Source organism: Lepisosteus oculatus, chromosome 15 (assembly GCF_040954835.1).
Source record: "Lepisosteus oculatus isolate fLepOcu1 chromosome 15, fLepOcu1.hap2, whole genome shotgun sequence".
In the NCBI taxonomy this organism is placed as follows: Eukaryota; Metazoa; Chordata; class Actinopteri; order Semionotiformes; family Lepisosteidae; genus Lepisosteus; species Lepisosteus oculatus.
In genome coordinates this window covers 21,215,111-21,230,213 of record NC_090710.1, presented here as the reverse complement: position 1 = coordinate 21,230,213, position 15,103 = coordinate 21,215,111, and the positions used below count along the sequence as shown (strand labels likewise).

The following is a 15,103-nucleotide window of genomic DNA, read 5'->3' as shown; positions in this document are numbered from 1 at the left end:
TTTCTTCCCTGGTGTTCTACTGAAAGAGCCCTGTTTTTCCTAGTTTCTTCCCTGGTGTTCTACTGAAAGAGCCCTGTTTTTCCTAGTTTCTTCCCTGGTGTTCTACTGAAAGAGCCCTGTTTTTCCTAGTTTCTTCCCTGGTGTTCTACTGAAAGAGCCCTGTTTTTCCTAGTTTCTTCCCTGGTGTTCTACTGAAAGTGCCCCGTTTTTCCTAGTTTCTTCCCCGGTGTTCTACTGAAAGAGCCCCGTTTTTCCTAGTTTCTTCCCCGGTGTTCTACTGAAAGAGCCCTGTTTTTCCTAGTTTCTTCCCCTGTGTTCTACTGAAAGAGACCTGTTTTTCCTAGCACACATTATTTATTTTCTCCCCAACATCCTGCGAGCAGAGCCCCATTTTGCCACAGCACAAGGCTGTCTAATTTATCCCAGCATGAGGTCCTATTTTTGGCCACTGAAAGAGATTACTGTAAATAAGTGTGTCTTACTGTGTCTATGCTTGTTGTCTCATCTAGAACCCGTATCCTATTGAAGGCTACCTACACAGCATCACAATGTGTACTAAAGAGTTGCAATTAGGACATATATACTCCCAAAGAAACCACTTAGCCTCAGGTGTGATTGTAAACAGTGGTCTGGATGCACATTAATTCTCCAAAATGCATTTTTTTCAGCAAGGTGTCTACACTTACACTTCCCCAGCCATTAGTGGGACTGGAGAAACAACAATCCACTAACATAATTCCTATTATTACAGTTCTTCTTATAATAAAGGATTAAAATAAAGTTATTTCAATTTCTTTCTATTATTCTCTTCACAGCATGAGACCTTTGTAAACATTTGTTCTGCAATAATCCATTAATAAGCCATTATTCTGTACCGTCAATGATTTAATTAAATATGCTAATCAACAACAAGAAGAAATTTAAAAGGGATTTCTTAACAGTGTTTAGCAAACTTTTAGAGACCATGGCAAGAAAAGTGTCAAAGTTAAAATAAAAAGCCATTAAACCATGAATGTGATGCAATCTTTCAATCAAGTCAATCAGTAAAAATATTTAACTGTAGTTAACTGGAAACGACATCTGTTTTCAAGTTAATATTATTATTTTGGTAGTTCTTCAGTACAAGAAAATACAATGAACTAGAGACAGCCGTCTTGTCCGTTGATAAACAGTAGAAAACCAATGGCCACTCAGACTATAGAAACCGTAATCCTTTCATGTAGCAGTTAACACATCAATTTCCCTACGGGATTAATAAAGTCTTATCTATCTTTTTTCTTTCTTAAAGCGGTCTGCAAGGGATTTAAAAACCGTTAACATTACTGTGCGTCTTCAACCACTCGAGATTTCTCTTCTGCATCTGCAATACAAAGCCTTCCCTACAGGAGGTGACCGCTCACTCCATCAGTTCGCGTGCCTCAAACTCACCTACCCGGCAAGGCAGTTCAATGAGCTGTGGGCGAAGAAGGACGAGATGTGTCTTGTGATTTAAGACTCAATAAACGCAGACCTGCTTGCTCATATGATGTTATCTCGGAGAGAAGGTGGTTTGAAAGATGTAGTTTCGCTTGTCATCACGGGATATCGTCACTTTTCGAGAACGCTTTTTCAAATAAACTGCAAAACTGCTGCCCGATGATGGACTTCCTGGACAAAGAATAGTGAAGATGTTTTTTAAAAGTTTACATAGAAATAGGGATATTAATATTTACTCGAATATTCTTTCAAATAACATTTAATTCTCTTCTTGCGATGAGTGACACATTTTAAAGAAAAAGTTCAAACTGAAACAACAAATAAACATATTTCGTATTTTCTTTTTAATTGCAATTCGGGTAAAGTATTTTTCTAAGACACAGCATAACAGTAATTGTTAACTTTTTGTCTTGCGAGATATCAAGAATCTCATATTGCAGAGGCTCTTAACATACTGTACGGTAATGTCTCTCGAGGAAGTCTCAGTGTTTAGTCCAGAAGCTACAAATGTATTTTTTTCAAACGCGTCCGAGACAGACTACAGAAACTACACTGCTCTTTTTGAGGATTTTCCCTGGTATCCGGGGATTGCTATCACCGCAGTCTACGGACTCATCATTCTTGTGGGACTTGTCGGGAACATTACTCTGATCAAAATCTTCTGCACTGTTAAATCTATGAGGAGTGTTCCCAACCTGTTCATCTCTAGCCTGGCTCTGGGAGATCTGCTATTGCTGGTGACCTGTGCGCCCGTAGATGCCAGCAGATACCTGGCGGACAAATGGCTCTTTGGCAGAGTGGGCTGTAAACTCATCCCTTTCATCCAGCTGACCTCGGTTGGGGTGTCTGTTTTTACACTGACTGCACTATCCGCGGACAGGTAAGGATGTACAGTAGGTAGGAGGTAAACATTAGCAATGTTTTATTTTTTTTAACTCCAAATGACACTCGGTAAGTGACACTCTTTTTTGTCACTTACCGTAACCAGCAGGAACTTACATACAGTACATTTTGTGTTTAAATGAGTCGAGTCCCTCCAAAGCACGTTTGGTTTTAAAATTATGCGATTCTTCTTGTGTGGGATTTAAAAAAGCTCTGTTTACGCCTGTTGGGAACTTCATTCTTATTTATTACCAAATGAATTGGAAACATTTCACGAAGTGGCAAAACCACGAGGTAATACTGTATTCGTAGAACTGGGTATACTGTACAGTACTGTATACTTTAGATCCGTTGTTCACGGCTTGACTTTACAGAAATTTGTCTAACTAAAACATACACTTACTGTACACCAGCATTTCGGTTTACCCAAGAGATTAGCGTTTCACTAGCTGTGTAGCTGACTTAATAGTTTCCACGTAAGTGGAAAATTCACAATACAAACGACTTTATGAACAGTTCGAGCACAAGATCAGAATATTAAGCCAAAAAGACACATGAATTCACACATTAAGCGTGTTATGCAAAGTTTAAACGTTTTCAAACATGCTTTAATATTTGTTTATATCCTTTATCGAATCTAAATATTATATCCTTTATTTTTATTTAAAATGCTTTTATGTTTACAGCTACTTTCATTACTGGAAGACCAAAGTTTGTCAAATGTAGACATAAACAGTAGGTAGGAAAACTCCAAATTCATGGTCTAATGAAGAATACGAGGGTAGGATTCCTAAATAATACTTATGTTTACTTATGATAACATCAAAATAAGAATTACACTAATAATGACAATGCTCATTTATTGTAATAACTAGAGGTGCCAGTTTTCAAAAGAAAACTCTTTCTCGGAAAAAAACCCACATTGAGTTATATTAGAAGATATAACACAAGACATTTTCAAAGATTTGACAGAGTGAAGCAGAAAATGATGTGATGCACGTTGTCTTTCACTGGGTGAGAAACTTGACGCAGACTATTGTGAAATTGGATTATGGACTTTGAAGATGTGTTATATTGGAAACACTCTACATGTAAGTCTGGTGTCTTCTACTGTTTTGATGGACAACGTTTGATGTTGTAGTATTGCATTTGTTGCACTGGGTTATCTTCTAAAGGACAATTATGGTCTCATCACATTTTAGTGTTGTGTTCTCTGGGAAGCTGTGACTGTGACTAATTCTTGGTGAATTTTATGCTGGAGGTTTGGCTCTGATCTAAACTGCTTGTTTTTGCTGTCTGTGGAATATGGTCTCACCATAACCTTTTAAAGCATTTCACTCAGTTTTTATATAGGAAATGATGCTTTATATGATGTATAAGTACTGTACTTTGTTTTAAAGCTGCAAGGTAGGAGAGGAAACACATTTGTATTAATACAGAAGCATATACTGTACTGTAGGATTATTTGTGAAAATCTGGAAGTAGTAAAATTGTGTGAAGGCTAATGATGCTGGCAGATGTCTTTGAGGCACATACAGTATATGTAAAATAAGCAGTGTGTGAAAATAGTAAAAGTATATATAATTGCAAGTCAATAATAAAAAAAAATCCTTATTTTGAAACTTGTAAAAATCTACTGCTCTGTATACAGTATATGCAGTAGTAATCATTTGCTTCCTTCAACATTGAAAGTGAATTGAAGTGAATTTATCCAATTCTTTACCATTCAGTAAAGCATTAACAGTACATTGGCATGTGAGAACAAATTCATTCATAAAATGTTCAGAAAGAAATAAATGTACTGTAAATACAAACATGCAGTGATGGAAGAGAAAATATCATTTAACCTGATGCAACAACAACAAGAGAGTTGTAGATTGTACAGTATGTATTATCTGTCATTATACAGGTAAGTCTGCTCAGTATTTGTCTCACACTCTGGCCCACTCAGAAAGGGTGCTGTAAAGATGTTTTATAGGCAATTTAAAACTTCATTGCTCTATGACAGGAGGACATGGCCAATTTAAGAAAGAACACAGTAGTTGACACTTGTTATTTCAGTGAAACTTTATCATAATTTTTCAAAGTGATTAAAACATGAACATTGTTTTGAGAAACACAGAAGAAGTGTAGATACTGTAAATGTATGCATTTGACTTTATATTTTCTTGAAAGTAACAAAATGTACTCCCTCAGGTGTTTCTCTTCCTGTACCCAGTGGCATACAAGTAAAAATACGTTTAACTTTTATTTTTGATATTAGTTTTTTTTTCAAATAGAGAAATAGTGTTGCTTTATTTTCAGATTCATTAAAAATGTCTACTATAGTTTACTTTATTAATTTAAATAAATAGACTTTTATATCCCATCATTTCAGATGCTCTTTGTATCAGGATTTTTCACTTTAGCTAAATACTGTACATTCAAACTTACACTTGTGTAAGTTAGGTGGATGGCATATTTTAAATGTTTGAACATCATTACCCTTATATACAGTATAAACAATGTATAACTGTCACATTTAATAAAGGAACATTAAGCAATAGTCCTTAGAACAAATTCCAATGTAACATAATTTTGGCATGCTAATACAACAGCAAAAAATGAGTACTCAGTGCAGTCTTTGTTTCAATATACCCTTTCAATATCTGGTATTTTGAGGAAAATCTTTGCTTCTAGAAATAAGAAAACCCAGAAGGCATGTCTTATCCCAGTTGCAATGAACACAACACAAAAGCAGCACACAAGAAAGTAATTACAGAACTGAGGCATTAGTACATGTTGCTAGGAGGTGGCACAGCCACCGCCAATATGCACATTTTAAACAAAAGGAGAGAAAGAATATTGTGTTGCTGCATCACTTTGTTTACTTTAAAAGTGGAGGACACAAAATATGGATGTCGGCTAAATATTGTGGAATGAGCTGGTAGGAGACTGGAAAGATGAACTGGAGCCAGAAAACAACAGCAGACATCTCATATCTATGAGAAGCCTATGATTCCTAGTATCTGGTTCATTTCATGGACTGAAGCACATTGTTGGCATGTCAGTCAATTAACCCAGAGGTCCTGTTATCGAAGTATTTTGGAAGAGAACCCAAAATCATCAGTATTTATTTCCGTAAGACCCAGGAGGCTGACATTTAAGTCATTGACAGTTTCCCCAAAAAGACTTGGGAGTGAAAGACCGTGCACATTTGATCTACAACCTGCAAGAAGTTTGAGCAGCTGTGCAATCAATGTACAGATGGTCAGTGCTGCTGACAATCACCAACATTGTAGCCACATGCAGCAAAATGGTTCTGCATGTTACATTTATCATTGCCTCTATAATTGTGGTACCTGAAGGAAAATAAACATGAACCTTGGTGTCTTATAAGTATGTGAATAGGTCATTTAATGCAAGGTAGCACAAGACTGCACACATCTTTAACATTACAGATAGAGATCATTACTCTTTGTGCTGTTAAGGTGATAGTGTCTACTTGTTAAGACCCTGAATTATGATGCCTGTGCTATAGTTGTACTCACCAGAAGCACAGCAGAAAAGCACACAGTATAATGAGGCACTTAGAGGAAGTACATGTTTCACTGGCAATTTGGGTACTGATACAGTACATGGAGCTATTGACAGCACATACATTTTTGATTTACACACATCCAGAAAAAAACTTGATCTGTCACTGTACAATTACATTTAACAACAAGACTGTGACACTGTCAATAAAGTGCAGCATAATGATATTAAATATCTCCAATTTCATGACAATCACAGGAATTATGAACAGAAGAATGTATTATATACTGTATGTATATATTCATCCTTGTATTGTAGTCTGTAGAATAACACAACACATATACTATATAAACAGCTAGTTTGCACTTCCTAATCACCCTAGATTTTGAGACACACCATCAATGTTATCTCAGATGTGATTGTCTGTGTGGTCTCCATCTGGCTGTGCAGTAGACTTTGATGGCATGGCAGCACCTACATTGCATTAATGATCGTGGATACAGAAGAGACCACTCACAGTGCCTACATACATTAGAACTTCTCATTTTTCCAACACTGTGGCTCTCCATGACTTGACATTCTCATCACTTTCACATTTAATGATCTAGTGTGCTGCTGTAGGGGAAGTAGAGTGTGTAATAGTTTCAAAGGTTGTGGTTCCTGCTGTTTTAGGAACTGGTTTAGGAACTGCTCTCTCTGTGATAATTCTTATTTTTGTGCATAAGATCACATACTGTACTTGTTGCATGCTAGACATGAAGGACATTAGTGTCTGTACTTCCTAAAGATGGGTTTGTTGCACTCGATTCTTTTTCATAGAAGATACAAAGGCAAATTTTATAAAGGGACATTAAATTACATTAGTTGAATTCCATCTCCTGTATATACTGTACATAGAATTCTAAGTTGTCCTTAGCAACTAACACTCTTGACATTATATGAACCTAAACAACTTGCATACCCAGTGTCCACACCGTGTAACTATACAGCATATGTGGAATTTGTGTATTACTGTGTAAGCAAATACAGAATCACTTGAGGACAGCTACTGTAGCTACTGTATGATACTTTATTAGGGCTTGTTATACCTAAAAGTTTAGCTCTTACAAATCTTTTCTCCTTTTCAAGACCTTTTGTTGTGTTGTGGTTGACTGGGTGTGTCCAATAGTTTTGTCTATGTCTTTTTTTAGTATTTCCAAGGATTGGTTTTGCAATATTAAAAAATCTGTATGTTTATACAGGGGATCTAAATGCCTTCTCCTTTAATTATATTTAATAAGACTGTGGAAACTAGTACAACAGCGTGTCATTGAGAAATGGAAAAAGATATGTGCTGAAATGAAAAACATTGCTAGAAATTTTCTAGGTCCATTAAACAAGAACAGACTTACTCACTCAGGCAAATCAGAAAAAATACCTGTTCACCATCTACGGCAGATTCAGTGATTTAGTGTTTCATGGTAAAAACCCTAAATTAATTAACTGAAAAACATAATTCACTACCAATACACAGATACATTTAGATTTCTGTAATGCACTGCTTTATTATTGTTTAATTGAAAGAGAAATTATGAATTACATTACATAAAGAGAAGCAGTCCTTGTGGCAATAGGGTTATATAAATGACAGGAAAGGTATTAGCCTCAGTTTCCCTGCTTTCGATGATTTTTATTTTCTTGTTTTTGATCAGTGAATATATACAGTACATGTACAGTATTTAATTAAAATACTTGTAAAGTATTTTACTATTAGTCTCTCGCAATGAGTGTTAATCCAATGTCACACCCAGTGACCAATGCTACTTTCTAGATGTGTGTTTAATATCCTATGACAGGTCCCACTTAACCTGGTAGTGTTGGGCAGGGAGTACCTGAGCACATGAACTCCACATTATAGGGTACCCACATCCTATTTGCAGCAACCAGAATAATTGTGACACAGGGGCTGAGGCTGGACCAACCCTGGTGTAGAAACCATCCCACCCTGACTTAGTCTTTAACATTTGCCTCAGTGGATGCCGTGCATCTCCCTTTTAACCTAATATGTATAGGAAAGCAAACCACTCTTTTCCCTTTTCAACTTAAGGGAGAGCCAACCCCCTTCTCTCTGCAACCCTATAGTTAATTTTTTTTTCTGGTCTAAGCATACCTCTTAACTAGTCTGCCTTCACAACTACTAGCTCAACTTTTTTTAGAGAACGATTGAACACAGCTGCCACAGATCTTACTCTTTCTGTCTCGTGTGAGTGCTTGTACTTCCTCTCTTTAACTGGTCTCTGAGGTGCCTCCCCGCCGAGCAAATCATCACAGACAGCTGAGAGACACATACTGTACATACTGTATCCTTCCAAAACTTCTAAACATGCTGTAAATTATGGCCTTCTATATCCCGTTATCATGAATAGGTGACTCGTTTTTATCTTTTTATTTTTGGGGTATTAAAGACTTTGACAAAGTTATGAAGTGCATAATACATACCTCATTCAGTACAACTTCTGTGAATTAAAAGATATTGGCTTTAGGGAAAATGATTACATCATTAACCACATAAGTATATTTAGTGTCTGCATAAGTATTTCCTAAATATCTGCGTGATAAATGTCTGCATGTTTTGTTTTGCAGTTGACTAGAGGGTAACAATAAATTGTCAAGATGTACCGTGCCACTTCATCTTGTCCGAGAGAAAAACAAAGAACCTCTTCTGCCAAGTATGTTTGGTGCAGATGGTTAAAGTAGGCAATGAAAACAGGAGAACATCTGCTTTAAAATTGCACAGCTCTGCAAAAGTGATTGAAGTCAGAGTTTGAAAAACAGTTCTAGCCCCTCATTAATCAAAATCACTTAATGCAATGAGGAAAGGTGGATTTCTCTTTCTGACTGCTGCAAAATTCTTAAGCGATAATTGTAGTTTTTGGTGTTACAAAATCCACAGAAAACTAATAATATTGCAACGAGAGAGAAATTAGTACTAAGAGTGTAATTTTCTTCACTGTCAAAATAATTCAATAGTAAGTTTTTTACATGTCTATACCTTTCTTGGGTGAAAACTTTCTTAACTGTATTATCGTAGGCTATGACATCCTGTACTGTATGTGGAGCAAAAATGTGTGACGAATACTGATAGGTTACAGTGTCCTTTATTTAGAGAACATTGAAAAGTTCAGAATCTAGCAAATTTCTCATATTCCATAAACATAAACAATATTACACAAACCCACACGTATACCAGTTTATACAGTATACTTTGCGGCTACGTGACAAAGTACTGATATACATTTTAATTGGATTGTAAATTGCAAAGCCACGGACCACCAACAGCCCTGATAGATTGCAGAGGCACACAAAGATTTCCAATACACATTCAGTGCTCAATTACCTTCCTGTCTAGAATATCTATGTACTGTATATACTGTATATGAATTGAATGGAAGGGTTTTAATAACTAAGAACCTATTATTACAGAGATTATAGCAAAGGGAGAAGATAATATATTTTCAGCCTAATCTTCCATGAACACAGTAAGGTATTGCTGTCAGAGATGTTGTGGCAGTAAAAAATAAATGTCCTGATTTAGTTTTTATTAAACAATTTCACATTCCCTTGTACTGTAGCAATGCTGTCAAAAGATACTTAATTGACAGCACTGGAAAACAGTAACCTGTTAATTCCATAATTCTAAGAAGTCTACACTGAAATACTGCTGAGATGATTTGAGGAGCCTGCATAGACAGAAGTTAGGTTTCAGTGGTACTCAGAGATATTGTTAAAAGTCGTTTTCCTGTTATGCTGCAGCAAGGCATTGCAGACAGGCTGAATCTGGAGATCAGAGGCTTTAGTGCAGCTGTACGCTGCAATTAACTGCAGAGAATTAGTGGACAGAACCCAAGTGTGTGAGCTTGTGGGTCCTCAGGTGATTTCGGAGAATTAATTAATCACTAAAAAAATAATTTGAACTATGTTTCTAGTGAGACAAGACAGTGGAGCTTGCCTTTTTTTTAGTAAAATGTTTGAAAATAAAAAAAAAGTCTTATGGATAGCTCTGAACACTGAATGGTCTTTTGTTTAAGAAAAAGCAATGGGAAAGTGTGTCTAATATGAACTCTATTCTGACTTTTTCTTACAATACCCTTGAGTAGTGCATTGTGGAAAAGTAAAAACATATTTTTAAACACTGCTGGGCAGAAAAGTCCCTATAGATACAGATCAAGTGATGTGCTGGAAGGATATTGTGTACCATACTCATTTGTTCCTAGTCTGATTTCATTCACGTTGTAAATGTGTAGTCTCATGAAATTTGAACCGAAAATGATTTCCCCTCTTGTGAAGTAGGTGCACTTTAAAACTCATTATCGGAGTTTACTTATTCCTTTTTTTGTTTCACGTTCTCTTATTGTGAGATGGGTTGAACTGTGTTGCCAACAGTGGAAAGGGGAGGGAAATGGGAAATGGGTTTGTCATTTTAAAATGGGAACCTGTTTTGTGTTTGTACTGTATTGCTCGGAAGAAGAACAATACCAAAAGCAGTTTACAAAGAGCAGTGCTGATCAACAGGGGGTCTAATGTGAAAGTCATTGACTAGTTACATGTGTGGACACTGTTGTAGAAACACTAATCATGCATGTTTTACACAAGGTTGCAGATCTTGCCTTCAGTGGTCTCTGAGCCCTACAGGCCACATGTAATCATACCACAAACGTTGTTTGGTGCACTACTCTGCAGATAAAAAGGCAACCATGACATAACCATCACATTTTCATTTTTAAAGAAAACCTTTGTTCGAAAAGTGTGTTGTCCTTCTGGAATGTTGTTGTATCAAGATGAACCCACAGGAAAGGCAGCAAGTGATTGATCAATTGATGAGTCCATTAAAGATCAATGTAGTGCCACGCAACCAGGCTGCCAGTCATTATAAGAGCAATAAGACACCCATGCAAGGACCATCCCACTTGGACGTCTCCATCACTCTTTGTGAAGTGTTATCCTGGAGCCTTTAGTTTAACAACTGTGTTTAGATAACATCTTGCCAGGATCGAAACTGCTGCCCGTGAGCTCCTCAGATAATGAGCGACTAAGTATTGATTTAGCCCAGTCTCCAACATACTGAAGACATAAATACGTAGTGGGGCATGTTGGTTCCTTCCTGAGTTAGTCTTGTTTCTTGATGTTTACAGTACATGTGGCTTTACATTTGACAGGTTAAACTCTCTCACTGAGGTAGGACTTTTTTTGTAAAAATCACTCAAGTGTGTCATGGTCAGTCATAAATAATCTTACAAAATATACAAAATCCATATCCTTTATTTTCATAAACAACATACATGAATAGAGTGATATGTTTCATTTAATGCTCTCTGTATATAGTATACTACTTAAACAACCAAAAATTCCTGACTAATTGTTTTTGTATTTCTTGTGTACTTACAGGTACAAAGCTATTGTCAGACCGATGGATATTCAGACCTCCCATGCAACAGCAAAAATTTGTATCAGAGCTGCATTGATATGGATGTTCTCCATGGTTTTGGCAATTCCGGAAGCCATCTTCTCAGACCTTCACGCTTTCTACATTGCAGAGACCAATGAAACATTTGTGACATGTGCCCCCTATCCCCATTCAGGAGACCTGCATCCAAAGATCCATTCTATGGTCTCTTTCCTTATATTCTACATCATTCCACTTTTCATCATTTCTGTCTATTACTATTTCATTGCCAAGAACCTGATCAGGAGTGCCTCTAATATGCCTGTGGAAGGCAATGTTCATGTTCGAAGACAGGTGAGTGTTTTGGATGGGTTTGATTTATTAAACACATGGTATAAGAACATTAGGTCAGGGAAGGGAAATATGAGCCACTGAAGCAGGAGACTGTTCCTGGAGAATTGTGTTAATGTACTGTAGTTAATGTGTTTCATATCTAGGAATACCTTAATACAGCAATGCAGAAGGATATCTCATCTAACAATCTGTCTAAATGTAGTTATCTTAATTACAATCTTAAGCAAGTTGTTAAAATCTTTATCAAATCCTATTTCTTACTCAATCCAAATGTCAGTTAACTCATGTGCCAAAATGTGACAATTCTGTTTTATTAAAACACTGCCCTTCACAACATTCTAGAGGATCGTTTAAGTAAAATGTTGCTCATCAAATGCCAGTTCTGTTATTCTCCTGAACTTTCAGTTCTGAAATTATTAAAAGCAGCTTCCAAGCCATTTTCATTATTGAAAAAGGGGTTTAATGATATACAGTAGGAAACCCAAAATACCAAGATCAAAATAATGATAACTAGGAAAATGTTCTTGTGAAGAAAAAAAATATAGTCCTTGACTGAAATGCAGGCTTGTTGCAATTGCAGAATAGGTTTAGGAAATAGAGTTAACAGCTCTATTTTTGGATGGATGAAGACACTTGCACAACAAACAAATAAATGCTGATAATGTCTGTAGCCTGTTTCTTATTATTTCTGTGTAAAATGTGGTGAACATTACAATGCGCTTTTTCAAATTGTTTTTTAAGGACTGTCACTAAATACTGTAACTAAGAAATGTGTTCGCAATTGAGAGTTGATTTAAAAGGTTTGAATGGTTTAAATTTTCAATTCAGAAAATTTAGCTTGCCACCTAATAAGAGTTTACAATGTCAGCTGTTAAAGTTGTTTATCTGTCAACAGTGATTTAAAATGAGAAGATCTGAAACAAAAAATCTAGGTATTGAATCATTGGCATAATGATACATTTTCAGTGTCACAAACAATAATTCATCTGCAATTATGCCACATTCTCAGTATGAGAAACACACTTACTCAGCCTTATGGGAATCAATAATGAGCTTTTAGTGCTCACTCACACTGCTTTACAGTATGTTCACAGTAAAGGCAAGTGGAAAATGTTTCTCATGTACTAACGTCTTGCTTTAAAAGATCAAATTTGCTATGAGCAGATGTTGTGTTTCAGAAATCTGACTATGAAGCAGGTCTGATCATTTACACCAGCTCAAAAATATTTAAAAATAGATTGACACACGTTATACAGTATCATTAGTAATTACAGCATATTCTAATTTTAATTAGAGTCCAAGAAAAAACGTACTGTATTTAGAGAATATTATGATTTTAAAGTCTGTCAGGAAGGCATGAGTATTCGTTCCTTTTTATTAGTGATGTGAAAGAAATATACAGGCAGTAGAGTCCTACTGTATGTTCATATTCTGCAACTTTTCCAAATGTTCACAATTCTGAGTAAAGTTACAGTACATACTGTACAGTATTTCCCAGCAGAGTGTTGGCCTGAGATTTCTCTTCCCATCAAGCACCACAACTGACGTCTTTTTCCATTACTAGTTTAAGTAGACACTAGGAAACAATACACTTATTTACCGTCTCTGGTTAAGAGAGATTATCTTTGTTTGGACGTTGAGTGTATATTTCAGTCGAGAGTGTTAAAATATTAAAAAGTCCCTGCACAAACCTTGTTTGTATGTTTTTTTTATTTTTCCTCACAGATCGAGTCAAGGAAGAGGCTAGCAAAGACAGTGCTGGTGTTTGTGGGGCTCTTTGCTATCTGCTGGCTCCCGAATCATGTCATCTACTTGTACCGTTCTTACCACTACTCAGAGGTGGACACTTCATTACTGCACTACGTAACTAGCATTTGTGCCCGGCTCCTGGCTTTCTCCAATTCGTGCGTGAACCCTTTTGCTCTATACCTGCTGAGCAAAAGTTTTCAAAAGCAATTCAATAACCAGCTGTGTTGCTGCCGGGCTACACTTCTCATAAGATCTCAAAGCATGGGCAGGAGTACTACCAGAATGACGTCCCTGAAAAGCACCAATCACTCCGTGGCCAGCTTCAGTCTTATCAATGGGAATCACATATGTCACGAAGGCTGTGTGTAGGATCGGCGACAAGGTCAAAAAGGCACACAGAAGCACTGGCTGTCTATAGGACATTGGAAATCAGCTGCAGTTCATGTTGGAGCCTACTTTTCGCGTTTGGATTATGACTTGATTATATAGTTAGAGTGTTTTAATCTGTGATAAAAAAGAGTTAGACATTTTAGGGTAATTTAATAACTGGGACTATGGTGAATATAGTTGTTATATTGCAAAATACATGTTTTAACTCGAAAGATTAAAGACACACTAGAAAGTACCCAATATAACAGTGTCTTATTAAATTACATTCTTAATTCTCCCAATAGTAGAATACAGTGTGGTGGATCTGTTTTGATGATGGATACTATTGTACCATACCATTCTTGATGCTACCTTATAAACTCATATGTTTTTCCTAATGTTTGTATAGCCTTTGAACTGTTGGTCTAATTGAAAAATACTGGTTGGCAGTATTCGACAACATTTGTCAACAGGTATTAACATAACCTATGAAGAAATGAATGGATAACTATTTTGCAAATAAACATTCTGATCTGTATAAAACACATATAAGTATTCCCCACTTCAGATGTGTGCACAGGTTTTGCTGTACCAATTCCTGTTACTCTACTATGTTTAAATTGTTAAGCAGCAGTGATATCGGGCTTTGAAGAAGCTGAAACAAGCTGCTGGAAATGCATTTTGCTGTAGTCAGTTAGCTAATTGTAAAAAAGATGTCTCAAGATGGTGGATCATTTTGAGGCCTGAAAATCACGCAGAATCTCTGGATGTCTGAATAGTTTTCATCGTTATTTGGGGAAAAAAGCTGATTATAATCTCAGTTGATGGTCATTGGACTGTAGGGAAAAGAACACAAGGAACTATGGAGATCCTGCATCCATCACAGCACCCATTTTGCAACATTATTATGATCTCTTTTCTGAAAGGTAATTTACCATTGACATTACAGTACTTCCTAAATCATTTGATGGATTTTACTATTACAGCTGCCGATTCTGCAGTGAATGATAAAGTAATATTTTTTCTTTAGGGAATCTTTCAAAATCTATTACTCCAATAATACTGTTTTAGAGTAGCAAGCTTGCATTTATTTTTTAAAATTCCATAATATTTAATATCTATGTAATATCTAAATTGTATAAAATATTATCCATAATTCTCCCCTTTATACCACTGTGTAGGGGTTTTGTGTATTTACTGGGACAAGCTGAACTTGTAAATATTGAATTGTACTGGGTGTGAGTTCACTATAAACATTCAGGGAGGATTTTTCCTAAATCTCTTTTGTTTTATTATGCTCCTGGTTTGTTTCAAATTGCTATTAATTCCATTAAA

General features: G+C 36.2%; 1 protein-coding gene across 1 annotated transcript; it reads left to right on the top strand.

Annotated features, from left to right (window-relative positions):
* Window positions 1-1,474: 1,474 nt before the first annotated feature.
* grpr (gastrin-releasing peptide receptor) lies at window positions 1,475-14,840 on the top strand. Its single transcript, XM_006639214.3, has 3 exons — window positions 1,475-2,356; window positions 11,299-11,650; window positions 13,376-14,840. Exons 1-3 carry the CDS (start codon window positions 1,941-1,943, stop codon window positions 13,766-13,768), a joined length of 1,161 nt encoding a protein of 386 aa, XP_006639277.1. The 5' UTR covers window positions 1,475-1,940; the 3' UTR covers window positions 13,769-14,840.
* Window positions 14,841-15,103: the final 263 nt, after the last annotated feature.

Bases quoted from the DNA above. Each gene is read 5' to 3' on its own strand.
- grpr (XM_006639214.3), top strand. From the start codon at position 1,941: ATGTCTCTCGAGGAAGTCTCAGTGTTTAGTCCAGAAGCTACAAATGTA. The intron at 2,357-11,298 runs GTAAGGATGTAC...GTGTACTTACAG, and splicing joins ACTGCACTATCCGCGGACAG to GTACAAAGCTATTGTCAGAC. The intron at 11,651-13,375 runs GTGAGTGTTTTG...TTTTCCTCACAG, and splicing joins ATGTTCATGTTCGAAGACAG to ATCGAGTCAAGGAAGAGGCT.